Source organism: Oryzias latipes, chromosome 14 (assembly GCF_002234675.1).
Source record: "Oryzias latipes chromosome 14, ASM223467v1".
In the NCBI taxonomy this organism is placed as follows: Eukaryota; Metazoa; Chordata; class Actinopteri; order Beloniformes; family Adrianichthyidae; genus Oryzias; species Oryzias latipes.
Window position 1 is genome coordinate 10,918,802 of NC_019872.2, and position 21,193 is coordinate 10,939,994.

Below are 21,193 nucleotides of genomic sequence, written 5' to 3' on the forward strand. Positions count from 1 at the left end.
GTTGTTTGTAATAATCTGGGAAACGGAAGTGCCCCCTTTGTTGTCGCGATACTTTGACTCTAAGGCGGGAGGTTCAAAACATTTTGTAAAAGAAGAAAAAAAAACAGGATAAATCAGCCGTAATGGCGTCTCGGCCAAAAACGAACTGGTGCTATCAAAAATTTCTCAATAAGACATTTGAAGGTGGCAGTCTGGACTCCTCCACTGCTAAAGAAATTCTTTTCGGTCACGATAACCATGCGGAGGAGGAAGACGACGGTTATGACGGACCCGTTGTCTTCATCTGTGCCAAGTGTAGGCTGCCTGTTGGGGATTCACTTTCATGGGACGGAAGTGAATACGAAGAAAACCAGATAAAACTGAAACGTATGTCAATGATTAGGATAGAAAATCGGTGTTTTACCTCTGCAGTTAACATGCTTAATGTTTTTATCACAGGAGTTACCGACAACGTTCAAGTTGGAAAAGAGCATCGTCTGTTAGAAGTAGGAAAGCGTTCCCTCTGGTAAGACCAAAACAGGCTCTACATGTTAATTGTTAATATTTTAGTTTTTTCAAAATATGGCACCTTTAAAACCCTTCATAGTCAACTATCTGCACTTATTTATAACAAGGTAAACCAACCTAGAATTGCTATATTATTTTGGTTAGTTATTTGTAATTTGATTTTGCTTAATTTTAATTTTTGGCATTCTGTGCCTGTTTTCCCCATGATTATGTACAGTATAACTCTAGATCTCATCTGTCGGGGTTGTCACGTTGTTCTTGGCATGGTTTTCACTTCCACTCCCAAACAGCTGGACCACAAAAGGTTTACGTTCTGTTTCAACGTAGCAGACATTGACAGGTAATTTCTGATTCCAGGTAGGTATGTTTTTATTTATGTGACATGTAAGATGTTTGTTGCAGAAGAAGACAGTCTTATCAATTTTAAATGAACACAATGCTGTGTTAGATTATCCAATAAAACACTTCCTAATGTTAGAATTTCAAAAATACTTTAAAACCTTATAGACGCAGACATCAGTTAGCTTTGGAGCACATATTAAATGCTGAATAAATCAATGAATGTAGTTTGTGACTGTTATAAATGCGTTTCACTCGTTACAGCTGTGCTGCAGTTAAATAAAAATTGTAATTTAAAGAAGTTTGATTTATAACTAAGCATCCTCTTGAAAATCACCATTTGAGTAATTAAGCTATTTACAACTGTTTAAAAACTTCCTTAAAAACATTCTGTTTAGTAGATAAAACTTTTTTTAAACTCCAAACTATAACATTTTGAAATCCCAGCCATTATAATGGCTTCAAATGTTATGGGCTACACGTTTTTATCTCAGGTTACAATCAGAGCTTTATTTCATCTAAATTATTTTCTTAAAATTGTGTATTAAACAGTTTATTGTTACATTTTACTGATGATGGAGGAAATTTATTAAGAAAGTTAGGCTTAAAATGGCATTTCTGAGGATTACTGTTCCACTGGATGGCGCCAGTATTGTAAGCCATTTTTGTTGCATCATGTTGGGTTGGCGGTGTGAGGGGCTGGAAGCTAAGGAGAGTGTCAACAAAGGGATGATGGGAAGTCAGGGGGGTATTCCAGAAAGGATGTTTAAACTACCCTGACTTTAAGCCTGAACTCTGGCTGAAATCCGCCTGAACTTGCTTACTCTGGGTATGTCGGTTCCAAAAGACAGGATATGAGTTGGCGTAATTACGCTCAACTTGGTAACCCTGGGTTAATGCACATGCACAGCAAGTACATAAAGACATTCTCAATGGATCGCCGATTTCTGAAGTTACCATGGAAATGCGTGGAGAAATAAAGAGAGCGCTATACTTCAGTGAGAAGGAGTCTGAGATTAAAATGACGGCGTATGAAGAGTACAAGTAACACAGCTGCATCAGTAAAAGAGAGTTTCTGCTTGGAGAAAAAGAACAGACTAAATAAACGCACGAGTTTCTGATCTTATTTTCATTGTGACGCATATATATATATATATAACTTATCCAGCTTAAATGAATTCAATTGTAACAAGTAATTGAGTAAAATGTATTCAACCTAATTTCTTACGTCTATCCAACTCAATATTTTTTTAGAACTCAAATTTACATATTTATCTAACTAAATGTCTTATTACTCCAATTCAATTAAAGTTTTTCCATCTTTATTTATTGTAATTCTTGAACCTTCATATGTCTAAATTTGAGCCTGCAGATATACTCATTTTTATGACGATAAAATGAATGAAACAAAACAGATTATTATCTTTAAACAATATAACATGTCTCTGAATTTATCCTTACACTTATACACAGTAGGGGTGGTATATAAACTCATCATCCTCTCCCTCCCTCTCACTCATGGTGCAGAAAGAATTAACTATAACGGGACGAGTCACTCGGCAAAACACAGTAAAACAGCTAAACAATTAAACACATTTGGTCAAAAAGCCACACTTGAACCCAAATCCGTCCAGACAGGCAAAAGGAATGGTATCCCACAATTCTTTGCGGTGCCGATCTAACAGCAGCACCAAAGTTACACCTACTTAATTGAATTAATTTAAAGTAAAATAAATGTCTGATAACTACGTGTTATTTTTAAGATGGCAAAACTAAAAAGAATTGATTTATCTTAACAGAAGCAAATAATTAAGTTGGATCAAAGTAAAAAAGTTTATCTTTCCAACATCCATACGTGGTCTTATCACCCTCTCATGGTGGAAAAAGTATTATCCGAGCTTCTTCATCCACTAAATCATCTTCAAATGGACACTCAATGCTCCTTCACCTCTCTGAAAACAAACTAACCTTCAACTAAACCTGCTCCAGACCAGGTTATGTTAAGAGCATGAGTTGCTATGGGAACTAAGCATACCATGAAACATACCTCTGTTTTTGGAACCGAAAGCGGTGGTTGTACACTTCTTTAGCCTCAAACTTACTGCGGGAGCTAGCATAACCTGCTTTCTGGAATACCCCCCAGGGCAGGCTAATTCTGTGCCAACAGTCCCGCCCTCAACTCATAGGTGAATTTCTGATGACTCCTGCTGCTCTGCAGAAACTACATCTTAGAAAACAACACAAGTTTTTGGATTATGGCTAAAAATGGCATTATGATCAGTTTTTTTATTTTTAAATAGATCAAAAGATGACTTAAGTGGAACTTTTAAATGATATGCATCTACTAAGAAAATCTTTCTTTTCAGTATGACCTTTTTTAGATGTACATAATTTCAAAACTAGTATAGTAATATTGTATAGTGTGACTATTGTGTAAATAATAGAAATTATAGCAGAACTTACAATCTCTCCTCACTTTCTACAAAGAATTTACAAATAATATAAATTATTTGTAAAAAAAACATTTTTGTTCAAACAGAATAAGCAAAATGATTGAATATAGGGTTGTATAGAACCTTTTTTAATAACTTAAAAAAAACTTTTACAAAAACATATTTTAAAACTAAAATAAATGCCATCAACAAGCTGTTGTAGGAATTTCTTTGCTCAAGAAGAGTCTAGAATGCATAGTTTGCTACATTATATTATGATCCATTTTTCAGCTATGTGCTCGGCTCTGCAAACCAGATGATGGCAGCAGAGGGCTCAGATGAGAAACCAGTTACGCTGGAATACAGGGGCTTTGTTGAACAACAGCTATCAGAGGTAAATAAGTGCTGCAGCTTTTCTTTGTCTGGCTCCTCTGTTTTTCTTAGGTAGTGTGTTTTGTCTGAATTTTTTTCAAAATATTTAGTTTTAAAGCATGACTATCTTTATGTTTTCAACAAAGTATTTGTCACCGTTTCGTAACTGATTTAATTTATTTTATAGTTGTCGTCAAATTAAGTAGGAAAAAGATCCCCAGAATAAATGTAACTTATTAGGGGTGCTTGTAGGTGTTGGTAGCATCAGGAACCAGTGTGATGTACTGACAGAGATTTGGTTGCTTTAGGTTGTCTCTGTTGTGTGTTAGACATGTACAGGTTGTACTACAGCAGGAATGACATCAGCTTAGTTCCAGAAAACTCTCACTGGTGATGCGAGCAGACCCCTATGCGAGACATTACCTCATGTCTCCATGTCATTTCCTGCAAACAGATTTTTTTAATTCAATATTTATAAACTGAACTCCTGAGAAACTAGCTATTTTTTATTACCACATTTTTTTCTCCCTATAACTGATTGTATAATAATATTGAAATACTTTATCGTTTGAATAATATACTCATATATTTGTTTAGATTCTATTTTCTTTGTCACTATGCTGTATTTTCGGCTGCATAGATGAAATGAACTGTTCATCTTAATCACCCTTTGTTTAGAAAACATTTCGAGGCGGCATTTGGCCAGTAGGTGGCGATAAAGGGCAGGAACACCTCACCCACACTCTTGCACCAGGGACAATAGATGCGAAAGGGTTCATGTTGAGGCATCTCTGTTGGTGGGAAAACATGTTTTTGTATCATCAGGTGTCCTTGTGGTTAAACACAGCTGCTTTAATGAATCAAACCTAATTGATTAATATGACAGCTCAAGTATATCAAACTTTCTTATCACAAAGTTTGATCTAGAAAGCAAAAAAAAAAACCTGTTCTGCTGTTGAGGCATTCACAGATAAATATAACATTCATCCAAGCAGCAGAACAGAGTTGTGTTTATGATGAATTTAAAGGCCTAAAGTAGTGACATGACTAATTGAATCATTAAAAAAATGTGTGTTGACCTAAACAAATACATAAAAAACAAACCACTTTAGGTCTTCACAGTGTAATCTGTGCTGCTCTGAAACTAGATTAACCCTGTACCCAGTTTACTATTGATTGTGTTTACTGTCTGTCTGGATAGGCTGGCAATTTATCTGATGATTGCCCACTAAATGTCATTTTAGGAGATTTATCACCATAATTCACTGTCGACCATCGGTGCACTGCAACAGGATTATGTTAATGTTTGACCAGGTCAGGAATTCAAAAACCGGTAGTTTCACACCCATTTAATTTACTGAATTAAAAACAATCTTTTTAGGTCTATAAACATACATATGAGTCATATTTTACTAATTAAGATGGATAAGTGTTAGCTTTAGAGTCAGCAATGTTTTATTAAGGGAAAACCATCACTGTGGAACTTGGGTTTAAACATTAAAACACATTAGATCCATTACATGTCAAATCTTTCTTGCACATGTTAACCTTTACAGTTTTTCCCATTCATCATCTAGAGCTTATTCTTTAAATAGTGTGATGTTGTTCTCGCCTTTAACTGTTTTCTTTTTCTCTTTAGCTGTAATTTATTGTTGTTTTTTAATCTCCTCTGCTGCTGTAGTTAATGGATTCTGTCGATCTAAACTGTGGATACTTGCTATGATCTGCACCCCCCCAGTCCAGAGCCCCACCCAATAGAAAATCCACCCATCTTTGACCATCTCCTCTCTTAGTTTTACCGTTCCCTCTCACTAACTCCCTTCTCTAATTACTCCTTCTCCCTTTTCTAACAGCTTCCTGCTGCTCCCACCTGTCCACGCCTCCCTTCATCTCTTTCCCACTGTGACTCCTTCATCCTCACTTTCTACTCATTTCTCTTCTACTTTTTTTTTTCCCCCACTCGCAAACTCTCCCGCCTGACCCCCACGTTCCTTTCAGATGAAAATGCTGGTGGTGTCTATGGCGCAGAGGCTGGAGGAGATCGAAGGTGGCCTTCAGGATGGATGTGATGAGGCCTGACACTGATGGATGCCCGCCCGCTTATCAGAGACCGTGTTTGTCCACGTGTTAACGCACAGTTCCTGTGTTTGAGCTCTTTGTCCTGTATGGTTTACATTATTCCTTCCCACCTGAAATTCCACCTCATTCCTTCATGGGTACATTTTGTTCCACAGCCTCACCTTGCTCTCGTCCCAAGTACAACTGCTGAAACAAAGACTGCCGGCACTCGTAATCAATCATCTTGCCAGCTCGCCTCTCGTGGCACCGCCGTCTCTGTGGGTCTTTGTATGTGTGCCACGGGAAGAATGTTTATTTGTGCAGGATTTCATCATGCAGGCTGCACACTCAGCACAGTGCAGTATTGATCTTTCACTTCGCGGCCACACACACTTCTTCTTCTCTTATGTCTTTTCAACGGATAGTGTGGAATTTTCCCATTAAAGCAAATTCAAATTTGCTGAAATCCCAAAGAACATGTTATTTTGGGGTGGCTGAAATATTATTTTCTGTTTAAAAAAAAAAAGGCAATTGTATCATTTCTTTTTTGTGTGATTTCATGTATTTTTACGTAATAAAGTGTCACCTGTTCCATAATAAAAAATTTTTTCAAACCATCGACAAAGTATCGTCTTTGTATTTATACAAAAAAACAATCCGAGCTATCAACATAATCTTTTTAAAGTGTTCTTTTTTGCAGAGATTTTTAGGGATCATCTCATCCTGCTATGCTTTCCAAGTAAAACTTCCTCTTGGATTCTAGAGTTAAAAGGTTAACTCCAGGGGTGGCAGGGATGATTAAATATTAATACCTCAATGTTTGTTTACTAAATGACCTCTAATGTGCCTAGCAACACTTTTCTACCATAAACGCCGAAGCAGCTCAGTGCTGTACCGCTCGCCCGCCCTCACCCACGAGGTTTCATCAGCCTCACAGAACAACAACAGTCGAGGATGGCCAACCAGCACGCTGTATCCAAGGGCAGGTTGCGATGGCAACTGAGAGCATGTGCTACGCCGAGAGTGCCTGTTGCCATCTCGTCATCGCTTTGAGCGCTGGAGGAGCAGTCGGCCCGCTCACTGGCCAAAACGCCTGTCAGTTGAAGTTATCCCCCACGCAGAGGAGGAGTTCTGAATGAACACCCCCTCCCCAAAACCCCTAATCTCCGCAGGATGTTTTTCTCCAGCTCTAACTCCACCCTTTGTCTCATCCTCCTCCCCTTTCCCGCCTTCTCTCCCCACCCTCTGCTGTTGTTTGGGAGTAAAAACAACAACAAACAAACCCGCGTGGTACTTGTTGTTTTTAGTGGTGTAGGTGTCAGACTCCCTCCTGAGGAGGTGTCTGCATACAGTAACACCAATGCCATCTGTTGTCCAGATGTGTAAACGAACACCCCAAATCAGAATTAATTTTGAAAAAATATGTTTTTGATTATGAATTGAGGGGGGTATCAGGTATCTGTCACAAGAATCCCCCTGTCTGCTGGCTCACTGACTGCTCTCCCAGCTCAAGCAGCACATTTATATATAGGCATGTTGTTGCTGGATGTATTACACCGTTTGGTGTAATTATTGCACCGGTTTCACCCCATTCAACCCTCATGCCTGAACCAATCACTGGCACCCAGACCAAGACAAACATAGAAACATGCGCGCACACATCACTCAGGGCATCTACTCTCATCCGACAAGCTCTCGGGGACAAAGGATGAATAATGCAGCGGTAAGAGTCTGAGTGAAAGTCGCCTCCCCTTTTTCCCTCCTTTTTCACCTTCCCTAAGCAATAAGGAAGCAATGTTGCCATGGAGTCAATGAAGCTTCGACACGCTGGCAGCCAATTACAGCCTTTGCCGAATGAAACAACAGACCAATGGTTGCTTGGACTGATGCTGCTGCTACCTCAGACACTGAGATCCTATAGGCTGAACGCTGCTCTTTGATTTGATTGCTGATCTTTTTTATTTTTGGGAAAATATATCTTTAGGAGTGCCACCTGTGTGGCAACTTAGAAAATATGGTTTGGGAAACCTACATTTGGAATTTTTTTCATCTCTGATTTTTCTTTTTTAACTGAAAGCAACAACAAGAAGCACTTGTCTCCTGTATTTTTTTCAAAAATGACAATTTGAATCACTGTTTTTTCTTTCTGCTTTCCCACCCAGCTTGTTTATTTTTCCTCCAAGTAGTGCCACACCTAACTATTCTAGATGGCTGATTCTTTTCAGTGAATGCTCCAAACTTATTGCATCTTTACCTATTACTGTCTTTACTCATAGATGTGGGTGTTAATTTTGCTGTGTTTTTCACATGTGTGGGTGTTCATGTTTACATCCGAATTCATAAGGAAGCCTCAGATCTTTGTGTCTCACTCGATGACAACTTCTTTCATTTATGGGGTTAGATTATTTAAAGTAATCTGTGGAGTCAGTGTGATCTTAAATCTTTGGGAGATTCCTTTTGTAGCTGCTCTGAACCTACTAGTTTAATTAATCAGCTTCATCCGGGTGTGATTGGTTGAGCTGCATGTCCGGCTAGTTAGTCCCCACTGAGTGCTCAAAGCCTCCTGCTTCATTAGAAAACATCTGCTTGTTTCTTTTGTTTGTTTTTTTCTACTCCTCTTCAGGGACATCTTCCTCTGCTCTTTGTGAGACGACACCGGTCACTCCGAGAGTGACCTGGGATGTCCAGTTTGCTCTCCCAGTGGATGCCACTTTTTTTTCTTCTTTTTTTTCTCAGACACAAAGGCTCGTCTCATTGCCAGTGACACCCTGGTGTGAGCATGTGTGCATGTATATGTGACGAACAGGGGGCAGAAAACAGGATTAGTGTCATCAGGATCTAAGCCTGAACAGATTGACAGAAATAAAGTCCTGCTGGACAGTAAGTGGACAGTTTGCCAACTCTGTAAAGGGAAACACCAGATGTGTTTTTTATTCTTCCCAAAAACTGTTGTTAAAAAAAGTCTTCAATTTTTTTGTTTTGGTAAAAATTTGAAAAAGATATTTTTATGACTTTAAAAAGTCTGATTTCTTTTTTTTCAGTCTTAGTGTGAGGATCGCAATACACGGCGAGAAATATTTACTTATTAATTTGCCAAATTAATGTGAGTTTAGCATAAAATTTGACATTCTGATGCAATAAACATTTGTACTTTCATTTCCTTATGTTAAGCTTTCCAGAATAAAAGCAACCTAAAATAGAAATGAACACATTATAATCATAATTATTTCATGAAAAAATGCCTTTTAATGTTTTATACAGAGTAAAAAAAAGTATTTAGAAACTGTTGTAGGACTTTGTGAAAATGTCAGTTTGAGGGAGGATATTTGGAATTAATGCAGTGATGTTCCCCTGAGGTAAAGCGGCTCCTCTGTGTGCGTCAGGTGTGAACACAGTTTTGCTCCACACTATTGCAGGATTCTCTGTTGGTGTCCTAAAGGATCCTTTTGCTGTGTTTAAGCCTTAGTATTCATGGCCACAGGCTGTTTGTCTCAGCAGAGCGTCAAGGGATTTTTACCAACACTCCGGCTTGTCTTTGCAAAAACAAAGGGCTCTGCCTTTTAATGCATTTTAGGGCCACTCTTGCCCCTCTGCTTTTATCAGCTTAGCCAGGCCGATTAAATCAGGCGTCCCTGTTTGTGTCACCCTGTTCGTGTGTTTGTCCTCAGAGACCCGCCCCCCTCTTTGTCTCGACATAGCAGTGTCACCCAAAGATGTTTATCATGTGGACAGGGGAGCCACAGCTGAGTAGATTAGTGTCTACCATCGGCGTGTGTGTCAGCGATGAGGGAGGGGTTTGGGTATCAGTAGAGTTTGGAGTGTTTCTGTTTTAGGACACACCAGTGACTTTAAATGAGACCCAGCAAAGGTGTCCTTTGGGAAAACTTGTAACGGATGCAATACAATTGGGACGAAGTGGCTGTAAAGTAACCTAAAACCTTCCCCGGAGATGGTTTCACTTTAGGTTCTACAGAAGATGGAAGATTTGGAAAGAAGTAAATAGACCTGCGGCTATGTGTTACTTGTGAATTAATTAAAACGATAGCTGGATTCCACGGAAAATGAATAACCCTTTTCCAGCATCATTTCATGTGTATTGTTCGATCTTTCCAGTTTACCAGCAGAAAACTGTTTACTCAAACAGTACGGAAGTGAAGACAGAGAAGCAACAAAAGGCATTTGATAGATCAGACAGACAAGGAGTTCATCATATATTTAAAAAAAAATTATACAGCATAGAAATCTTTCGACACTCAAACAAAACCACCCGTTAAAAAAACGTACAAAAGGCCCCCCCTCGAGTCCGTATGAATCTCCGTTTTAGCCAGAAAAACAGTTTTAAAAAAGACCATATCAAATGCTTGACAATACACTTAGACCCATGCAACTTTTCTTGGACAGGAAGAGTTTCGACAACATTTTTAATATTAAAAAAAAAGCCTCGTCATGTGCTTATGGAACCCTTTGTTCTTTCTTTTTTTTTTAAAAGCAATTTTAGAGCTCCACTTGCACATGGCGTACAGGGTTTGAACTGTTATTTACAGGAACAAGTTTCATGTCACTCAAAGAGCTTGTGACAAATACTCATCATTCCAATTGACACTTAGAACTATTGCACAAACTACAAAGTTAAGACAAAAGACATGAAATATTTTCATGAAAGTCACTTTTTTTCATTTCATTCCCTCAGCCATCGTTGAGGTGTGTTAGTTCTAAAAGGCTTTTGATCCTATAGTCATTTAAAATCCCATTATAATGTCCTACTGTGTAAAAAGTGAGTTCTAAGACTTTTTCTGTATGAGTTTCCCTGTAGGTCTTAAAAGAGATGTGACACTTGTATATGAAAAGTTAGAGAACTAGAAATATGAGTTATTAGTAACCTCAAAGTTAAGTTAATAACTTAACTTAAAGTTAAGTTAGTGTGGCTGTATTCTTTGTGAATACTCGACGTGATTCTATCTATGCTTACGCGCTGTAATGCTGTGGCACCATCCAAGCAAGTCGTACTTGAGTGCAGTGAGGTAAAAAGACGCTTCAACACTATTGTTACAATAGGTTTTGGTTTTCAAGAGCAGTGCAGTGGACTTTCTCAGCCAGCATTTCCTATACAGTGCCAGCTGGCTGGAAGTCTGAGGCTATCACACAGAGTTATCAAAGACTAAAAACATTTACACTTGTACTTTAAGGTAAGGGGAAAAGTTGGGGTCACTTAGCTGGTGTGAATCAGTATACGGGTTAATCGGAAACAAGTTGTAGAAATATTTAACAAAAGATTACCTTTGACTTGGTCTATGATACATTTTTTTATGTGTATGAGTGTGTGTGAGTTTTATGGCAAAGGCCCATAATACATGATGTCCCAACTCCACTCTGTCTCTGGGACAGAGTGGTTTAGCTCAAGGATCTGACTTCAATCTCATCTTCTAAGTATCACCACCTGGTACTAAACAGGTAGTATAACAATTGAGGTACTTTATGTGAAATTCCCAGTTTTTGTAAGAATTAGGTGTTATGAAAAGTGTCTCAGTAAAGGGGCAGTTCACAGTTTAAAAGGCCGCTCCGGAAGACCTTTCTTCTGAGAAGGGCCTTGAGTCAGTCTATCATACTTCAGTTTCTTCTGCATTGTATCCCTCAACAGAGGGTCTTTAGTGCTCCTGAAGCACAAAGGAGAGTCTGCATGGGGTAGGGAGGTGGTGATACCACTTCTTCTGTGACTTGTTCAGGTCGAAAAGTGAATGGCTGGAGCTGGACCTTCTTCTTCAGGATGTGTCCGATTCCCATGGAGGGAAACTTACTGCGGTGTGTCGGACTCTCTGGATCGCTGCTTCCACTGTTGGATGGGGGACTGAACGCCGATGTGGGGTTAAGTGGACTAAAGGCAGACTTTGGTGGACTGAAAGCAGATGTTCCTGGAGGGCTTCCAACTGTGCTTGGGGGGCTACCACTGGTGTCAGAGGAACCGCACCAATCGGAAGACTTACTCTTCTTAGGCTGTGGGTTCACTATGAGAACAGGGGGGCTGGGTATTGTGGCCTTTTTTAGGTAGGAGGAGTCAGGTTGGAAAGCAGAGACATGCCGTGGCGGCGACAGGGTACCATTGGTCAGCTTATACCAGGGTGTGGAGGGTGTGTCCTCAATTTCCTCAGCTTTGCAGAGTGACCCAAAGGAGTGCATACCAATGGGTGATGGTGCAGGCGGAGCAGGAATGTTGTGTTCTGGACTCGTGTTAACTTGCGGGAGGGTAGCCAAACGCCTTCTTTGCTGAGGGGTGGTTGGAAATAGTGGGTGGATCTCGAGATATTCCATGGACGAAGACGCAACGGTACCAGGCGGCGCTAGCGGTGAATTACGATGGCCACCAACTAGGGCCCGTAAGAGGCCTGAGGAGAAAAGAGCAGACCTTAGTTTATTTACTTTCAAATAAAAAAATACATAATGTTGTTTGCCTAACTTGCTACAGATGAATTGTAAGGCCAGTATTGCAGCTACCGTTTCAGCTGCACAGCTTGTGTGCCTAGGTTATGACGCATGAATCATGACAGAATATGTGAAATGCACAGAACATTCTACCCTGACTTTAAAGTTTGCAAGTACTAGCTCATCTTAACGTGAAATACCAGAAATAGCCTGTGGGGCTTTCTCAGTATGTCTAAGAAAAAAAAGAAAACGAAGCTAAGCTTGCCCCTGGGATGTGTCTTCTGTTCCGCGTTCAGTGGTAAAAGGTGACAAAAGCCTGAACTTTCTTGACTTGATTCACAACCTACATACTTACTCCAATCAGTGCTGACTTCATCTGTCTGTCAACAAGTAAACTTGTTTAAATTAAATGTTAGTGTCTTGCCCCATGATTGTCTGACAAGGTGTCCAAGATGTGTCTTCTCAGGAGATTAGATGAGTGGGTGGTTGGATGGATGGACAGACAAACAATGGATGGATGGAGGGATGACAGGGTAACTAGGTGTGTGTGAAACATGCATGCTCAGTCAACCTACCCTGTATGAATAAAAGTAGATGAAATAGACACAATAAATACATTGTACTTGTACAAGTGTCTAAATTTATTTACGCAAAGAAATGTGCTCTTCTCACCTGTTCGGTGTTTCTTCTCCTTGCTGCGCCCCTTGCTGACAGCCAGGTAGACGGGTGTCTGTTTCGGGGGGATGGTGAGTTTATCGACATGCTTCCTCCACTGTGTTTGGAAGTATTCATTTTTCTGCGTTTCTCCTTCCTTTTTATCCAGGAACTGCATCTCCTGTACAATTATAGTACACAGCACCTTTAGAACAGGCCAAACCTGTTGTGCAGTTCCATTTTAGTACCTCATAATACATCCATAAACCTCATAGTGAGCAGCAGGTGAAATTATTTCCACTGCTCACCTGACAGCTATTAAGATTATGATTCCTTGTTCATGATTTCCTTGTGTGGGGGTTGTACATACCCTGTATTCCTTGGAAAGCCTCTTCATTTTCTTGTTCAAAAGAAAGTAGACGGCTAAGGTATGGCACGCACGGTTGGTGAGGACAGAACTCAGCACTTCGCTGTGCTTGTAGCCCATCTTCACTGTCATATACCTAACAACATTTTGGTTCATTTCTTCAATATGGATTCTAAAATTAAAAGATAAGACAGAAAAAAAACAAGTTTGAATTTATAATTTGAATTGAATGGCACATGTAACCAGGTGTGTTTCGTATGTTGATCTACCTGTTGCGGTAGGGAGCCCCTGTGTTCTTATTGGCGAGCTGGAGCCAGGAGTCAGCCATCACCTGGTGGATATTTGGACGTTTGTTGGGGTCAGGTTCAAGAAGCTTCTTCAACAAACAAAGAGCACCTGGGAACACAGATGAAAAAGACCCTTAACCGCCGTCTTCACACATGTTAAACACAAATCACACAGGATATTTTTTCACACACTCATTTATTGTACCTGTTTTATATAACAACTTGTATGGAGGCTGGAATAACTTCTAAATAAAATAATAGAAGTGCATAGACAGGAATGAGAGCTTGGACTGTCCTTATCTTATTCATAATCTTTCTCAACCTTCAGTCAGTTGCATAACAAAAGCGATCCATAGCTTACTATTACGCACTTGCAGAAGCAGGTTAATCCATTCCTTAGTTTGCATATTAGCAAGTGACACTGTTAAGACATGAATAAGTGATACCGCCTCTTAGTAAACCAATAAACCTACCTATAAAGCTGTCTTAGAACTTTTATATGAGGGTAAAAATGTGTCAAAAAGACTTGTGTTTTTCCTTTTTACACCCGAAAGTCAGATATAATCACTCAGTTATTTCCATGGGAAATGCTTTAAGTTTTATGTGAATATTTCCTAAATTCTGGCATTTTAATTTCAATCCAATCCTGTCAACTTTTTTCCCCCTAAAAAATATGTCGAAGGAAGGCATTTAACCGTCACTTTTATTTCTTTGTGTTACCTTATTGTTGATCACTCAGGTATAACTGACTCAATAATCTAAAAACCAAACCAGTCATCAGTTCCCTGGTTTTTATTTTGTTGGCAGCCAAGAATGTCATGGCATAAAGAAGGGTGTACGCTAATGTGTAGAACACAGCTTCTCAAGAACTGGACCAGCCTACCTTGCACGCACACCACACAAAACCTTTCATCAGAATTTTCTCTTAAAAACAACTGCAAATTAAAAACTGGTTGAGTGCCAGCGCCTTCAGGCATTACCAGCTGCCTCAGAGATAGTCTTTCACATACCTCGCTCACATTTAAAACAAAACAGCAGTGTGACGGGCCTGCGATTCTAACCTTCTGTCAGTAACATTTACACGCCTAAAAAATCAAAAATTCTGTTTCCATGTTTGTAATTAATATAAAACATTAAATGCGGTTCCCTTTTTTCAATTAGACAGATTTGTGTCAATGCTTGTTTTTCTTTATTTGTACGTTATGAGGGTCTCCAGCAGTCACCTCTACTTATCTGTGATATAATATGTCTAGATTTAATTTTAAATCAAAAGATGAAATCTTTATTTTCCAGTCATATGAATAAAAAAAACAATGGCAACATTGCAATAACTGAATCTTAAGAAAGTAAAAAGACTCTCTAGTTTAAAAATAAAAAAAAATCTTATATTCTGTCTTTGAAGAAAATTTTTCTTATGAAGATTTTCCAATTAAAAATATTCTCAGTTTGAGAAAACTTGCGTTAGTGAATAGATTTTTTTTTCTTAAAATAAGAATTCTTGGTAAGACCGTTAACTTATTTAAAGAAATTTTTCCAATGGAATAAGTGGTTTTGACTTGTTTCAAAAGGGGCTGTTTTTGCAGTGAACTTTTCCAAATACAATTTTTAAAGACTTTCACATTTGTCTTTGTAGCACACATTACTGTCAAACTGCACCTTTGTTGCTTTCATTATTTACCTGTGGAAAGCCAAGGAGGTAGAGGATTCATTTCCTTATCGACCATCTTCTGATGTAGACCTCGAAGGCTGAACGGTTCCACGGTAAACGGGAGACCTCCAGTCAACATTGCATACATGTTCACACCACTGCAAAATCACAATAAACAAATGAACACTGCGTTTCATGGGTCATTACATTGCGTGCACACATGGTAAAAAAAAAGAAAGAAAGAAAACTCACATGGACCACACATCAACTTTTGGTCCATACTTCTTCCTGGAGAGCAGCTCAGGGGCAGCATAAGCCGGGCTACCACACTGGGTGCTAAAAGGGTCTGAGTATCCCAGGATGCCTGCACAGTTGCTCAAACCAAAGTCTAGGGAGACACAAAGGCGGTGGGATGAGTGTCACTCCAGGTTTATTTGTTTTCTTTACAGTCGGACAAACAAGCAGATTAGCGCTGCGGTGAGAGCTCGTAAAGGCTTTAACAGGATGTTTAGTAGCTCTTGACCTCATTAAGGACACTGTGGCACTGTGTGCACTGCTGCATCCAGCAAGGTTGTGTAAAATCTGACTTCCTGCTCACCTATTAGTTTTATGTTGTTCTTCTCGTCCAACAAGAGGTTTTCAATCTTTAGATCCCTGCAAGACAGAGAGGTATAACATATGTCAGCACTTGCAAAGTCTGTGTGAAATATCGTATACAAAGGTGTCATCAATGTACAATGGAAAAAGAAGAACAAAGAAACCCTGAGACAAACTCAAGTAAGCCTCTTATTGTGGGTCATGCTGGCTGATTTTCAGCCTATTGTGTACTTTCAGACCCCCCCCCTTCAGTCTCAGAAATCCTGTTACAGTTGTCTACACAGACCACCTCATTGTGACAGGCTCTTGAGTAACAAAGAGAAGAATATTCTCAGGACCAGTAGATCTTGGGAAACAGACATGTTGTTGGTAAAATGCATCTGTTTTGCACTAAACTATAATTTAAGTTTTTCCTTTATGATTGAAGGGGATGTATAAAGCAGAGGATCATCAGAATATTGTTCCAAGACAGGTGTTTGGATCTTAAAAAATAGAAAATCTGCATTAATTATGAATGTTGATCTTTTTTTGTTTTGTTTCGTTTTTTTTTTTACCTGTGAACCACACCTGCCCTGTGCAGGTGCTCCACAGCCAGCACCAGCTGCCGGATGTACTTCTGGGTCTCCCTCTCGTCCAGATGTTTCTTGTCGTAGATGCAGCTCATGAGGTTTCCGCCTGGGCACAGTTCCATCACTAGGTAGTAGCTGTTCTCTGTCTCCAGGATATCCAGCAGCTGTGCAATGTTGGGGTGGCGGATCATCTGCTGGATGTTGCCCTCGCGTCGCAGGTTCTTGGTTACGTACGAATCCTTCTTGGCTTTCCGCTTGTCGATGACCTTCACTGCCACCTAAGCAACAAATCAAGAGCCGGGAGAGGATGAAGACATGGTTAGCTCCATTAAAACCTTTAGCCCATGTGGTATCGTAAATGATACCAAAGAATGTACAGGCCCTGCCTTGGTATGCGCTTTAAGGTCAAATTTCAATGGCCTGTAACAGGTGATGAACCACTTAATCTTTGTCGAAAGATGTACAACTCAACATTACAATGTCACTCACAGCTGTTGTCAGAGTGTCAGTGGGGCAAAGCAAGCACTTAACAGGCCCTGAGGCTGTGGGGAGGGGTCGGCTGTCTGAGTGTGGGAGAGTCAGAGGGGTTACTGAACCCCCATAAACCAATAAGAAGCAAATGTTATCCTATATGCTGAGAAGATGCCAGAGCCAAATGGACAATTAGAGTTCCCACCATTTGCTTCTAAACCAATATAAAGAAAGTGCTGTGAAACGGAAACACTTTAGAAATGAGGGGTTATTATTGTTTTATTTTTTGGTACTGTATTTTTGAAGAAGAGACCTGAAGAACGTCTTTGTAAAAATTCAAGAACAAGTCCTCAACTCAATGTCAGGAGGACTTTGTTCATTCAAATGAAACACATGCTCTATTTAATTCTTTCTCCGTAAGTCCTTGTGTCCTGTCTAGACTGAGTTCAAGAACATGCCCACCTCACAATACAAATCATCTCAAGGAGAGCATGGACAGACATGGGGAGGCATGACAAGTGGAACTAATAACCATATCCATTAACAATATGGTCAAATGTTGTCCGCTCTTTCTTCTGCCCTTCAGCTTTGCCTTTGGTTTTTATGTCCACCCTTCCCGCTCTGATCATTGATTCACTTCTGAAAACCTTTTTACAACCTGACCGCATGCCCACACTTAGCCGTTATGGATGGGCCCTGTTTACATCACTGGATGAGAGAGGGGGGATCTGGGGGGAGGGGGGGGGTATTTACAGTAGGCTGCTATATGTGGGGAGTGGTGGAATGAGGAGGGGGAGGGGTGCACTCTGCCAGGGGGCTTCGGGGGCGTCAGTTGTTTATCAGGCACCCCTCCGACAGAAGGGGGGGATATACAGGGGAAAGTGGGTTACAGACAGTAAAAACATATTAATGTGACCTCTCAAACAACCCCCCTAAGACTGTGGAGGCCCCACCCCACCTTTCACCTCTGCTCACTTTCAACCCATCTTTTTTTTTTTGAATGAACCACCAAATTCTTATTCTGGCTTTCCAACTTTCCTAATCAAGATTTAAAATGATGAGGGGGTTATGTGTTTAATTTCCTGTTATTTGGATAAACTCACTGCCCTGCACTCCCCCCCCCCCCCACACTGCCTGTCTATTCAGTGAATGAAAAAGGGGAGACTGGCTGCGAGTTTGCCTCAGCTTGCATCATCCCCAACAAAGACTGGAGGAGAAGGAGCCGCTTCCTCCCCACAACAACAGAAGAGGAGGCGGCTGACTTTAGTACCTCACTTTTTTACTTTTTTTTTTTAACACTAAACAAACAAAAAAAAAATCATGCGTTACATTTGAGGTATGTAAAAATCACGAACGCACATGGCGCAAGGTGCGTGTTTTTGTAATATGCAAATCTCCTGGCTGCTCTCCAAAAAAAAAAAAAAACCTGAAAAGCCAGAGACAAAGGTATCCAGTGGCCAATGGTTGGCCACATCAAAACCCTGCGCTTTCGGAATCCCAATGAGCCCTGAAGCCCATTTATCAACGACACAATTTAATATACAAGTAGACACTCTGCTCTCCGATAGGCCGGACAATTTCCCCCTCTGTACCTATCACCTCTGTGCGCTCTCAAGAGGTGAGATCACCGCCAGACAATACAAAGGCTCACAAAGCGAGTGAGCGCACACCCAAACTCATCTCTTCTGTTGAATCCCCTTTTTGTTTTCAAATATTTATGGGATTATTTGATAAACCACTTGGAATTTAAAAGTAGCCCCTGGAATCATGTTGGAATGTGCTGCAAAGATACAAAAGTATGGTTTATTTCATGTCAAGGTTAACAAAAACAAGTGCACTGACAAAATTAAATGGTAAACATTGTCAGGAAAGCGTGCCACTGTCAACAGCTGGTGCTGCCATGAGCCCATTAACAAAGGATCTGACTGCAAAGACGGCTGAGCGCTTTCTCCTATGGAGTAAAACCACACTGACCCCCAGTAATCAAGTATACATGAACTTAATTATTATTAGGATTCTCGCAATAAAATAATGCATGCTAAAGAAAATGTGAAACAGACAAAACTTCTACAGCTTTTTTTTAAATAAATGTCAAACACGTTCATTTGTTTTCTCTTTTTGGATGAATATAAAAGAGGCCAAACAAGAAACTTGACAGACAAATCAGATAAAAATCCAATAATTTACAACATGATGCGCACTCACCTTTTCCCCTGTTGACACATGCAGACCCTCTTTAACTTTGGCAAACGATCCTTCTCCCAGCTTCCTTCCTATTAGGTAGTTCCCGACCCGTTTGGTGTGGTAAAAGTTTTTCACGATGTCCTCTGCGGGACTTAATAGGGTAACGGGGAGGACGCCCTCGTCCTCGGCGCTGCTTGGGGTTTGCCCCTCACATAACGGGTGGCTGTTGTCCACTACCATGTCTCTGTCCGCTACTGCCATCAAACCTCCTTTGACAGGTGTCCACTTTAGGAGCTCCAGTCTCAGTCGCCTTAAAGAACAGATAAATGCTCAGCGTGGAGTGGGGTGCGTGCGTGCGTTAAGTCCGATCGGTAGGGCTCTGGTAACTGAAGAGACTGGGGTTTGCGCCACCTGTTCACCCAAGCATCCAGTGCGCGCACTCAGCAGTTTCCCAGACGCGTATCAGCTAAGATTATAATGACACTCGGCTCAAATAAAAAGATAATAGCCTAACTGACGCAATCTGTCTCATTACATGTGCGGATTTACTTCTGATGCAGCCGGTGGATGTACACGCGTCAACAGCACATGAACGGATACTGCGAAGGCAGCGTGCTTTCTTTTTTGAAGTGACTTTCCCGGTCCTCTTTGTGGGCGTTTTCTCAGTTTGAGGGGGGGGGGGAGAAAACACGCTGATGGTAGCGGTGGTAGTTTTCAAACCAATCAGAACGCGCGGGCGGAGCACATGTGGGAACAAGGGGAACAACAACTGTACCGGTACCACCGCCCCACCGTGTCGCGGGGTGGGTCCAGTTTTTGGCAGCCTGAAACAAAAAGTACGTTCTTAAAGAACGGGACAGCGACAATCCCACTGCAAATATGATTAAATACCTTTATCTAACATTGTTAGTGAATGTGTGTATTTTTTACATCCACATTTGCAGCCTTTTCTTGCGTAAAACAAGCACATGGTCGCACAAAGGCGCACCGAAATGCCATTACAGACGCCTTTCTAAATGATACTTTAAAAAAGTCAATCAATACTTATATCATTTATCCGTTTAACTTGGAGTGTAAGATCATAGGACGTGATCCAATGGCCAAAAAGCAGCAGACAAAGCACATGGCGCACAGAGGTGTTCATTGGCCTAATTAAGATTATCTCCATAATTGGGTGAAACGTGGAGAGTAAAAGCTCAAACTTGATTTAATTCGTCTAACTTTTTTAGTTTATTGTAAGTTTGCTGTGATTGATACAAACAAAAGAAAATGTCATACAGAAGTCTCTATAAAATAAATGTACGCATTTTAATGCTTTTATGACTAAATATTTTTTTACAAGTTTCTCTTTAATAGGTCATTTCAGTCCTGTTTTTTTTTTCTTTTTTTGCACTAGGTTCTGTATTTATTTGTTCGTTTGCTTGTAGTCAAATGAGATATCAGTGCTATGTATAGACTGGCTTGACTAATAGACCTGTCTTTCCAGACCTCACCAGATTTTAAACCACTTCTACAGAAGTGTAGCTGAGCCCTCTACTGGTGATTATTTGAACTACAAGAACAAGGAAGACTGGTTTTGGCTTGTTTAACTTGATGTATTTTGTATTTTTTTTTTCCATTTACACAATATGTGACCATTCTATCAGTTTAGCACACACATATTTGATCATTTTCAAAATGATCAACTTGACTGACAATTATAGGGTGTCAATACAAAGGCAATGATATTTTTAGTTTACATTGAATTTAGTCATAATTTTTATTTTTACAGCGTTAGCAGTTGGCCAAACTGGTAACAGTATCATTATTGCAAAAAACTGACAAGAATAGTAAATTAGAAAAACTGCAGAAATTAAATAAATAACTTTAACTGCTCTGCCAGAAAAAGAATAACTAACCTATAGACAGACTATAGTGTGCATATTCCTTTTTAAATTCAAATTACAGAAATTATTCTTTATTCCCATGTTATGTTTGACTTAACTGAAATGTTGGAGCCTGACAAACATGTCTATTCTTCACTGAATTCAGTGAACAGTCATGAAAGAAACTCTTCTGTTTTTATCATGCAACTCATAGGTGTTTGTTTAATTATAAATTGCATGAGATGGAGTGAGATGATCTGGTCTAGATAATTCAGCAAATACAGTGTGGTTACATGTCAGACTCTCCATATGAATCATTGAACTTTAAATCTATGTCTTTTGTTTCCTCCCCTTGCTGAGCTGTCTGACAACTTTTGGCTTTGCTGTACTCAATGAAATGCAGATATGCCCCCTCCGGTTCATGGA

General features: G+C 40.0%; 2 protein-coding genes across 3 annotated transcripts; one reads left to right on the plus strand and one right to left on the minus strand.

Moving 5' to 3' along the window:
• The first annotated feature begins 13 nt into the window (after positions 1-13).
• mis18a (MIS18 kinetochore protein A) lies at positions 14-6,312 on the plus strand. Of its 2 annotated transcripts, XM_023962706.1 has the most exons (6): positions 14-366; positions 439-505; positions 725-847; positions 3,570-3,672; positions 4,895-4,964; positions 5,649-6,312. In XM_023962706.1, the coding sequence occupies exons 1-5, from the start codon at positions 123-125 to the stop codon at positions 4,958-4,960; spliced, it is 603 nt and encodes a 200-aa protein (XP_023818474.1). In that variant the 5' UTR covers positions 14-122; the 3' UTR covers positions 4,961-4,964; positions 5,649-6,312. The 2 variants fall into 2 exon arrangements, with proteins under 2 accessions (XP_023818474.1, XP_004076259.1); XM_004076211.4 differs by lacking the exon at positions 4,895-4,964.
• A 3,574-nt stretch (positions 6,313-9,886) lies between these two features.
• hunk (hormonally up-regulated Neu-associated kinase) lies at positions 9,887-19,540 on the minus strand. The gene is made up of 9 exons (XM_023962652.1): positions 18,924-19,540; positions 16,233-16,525; positions 15,680-15,735; positions 15,334-15,469; positions 15,112-15,239; positions 13,416-13,542; positions 13,150-13,318; positions 12,798-12,960; positions 9,887-12,088 (listed from the first exon to the last, which is right to left on the minus strand). The coding sequence occupies exons 1-9, from the start codon at positions 19,161-19,163 to the stop codon at positions 11,340-11,342; spliced, it is 2,061 nt and encodes a 686-aa protein (XP_023818420.1). The 5' UTR covers positions 19,164-19,540; the 3' UTR covers positions 9,887-11,339.
• Between the last annotated feature and the right edge of the window lie 1,653 nt (positions 19,541-21,193).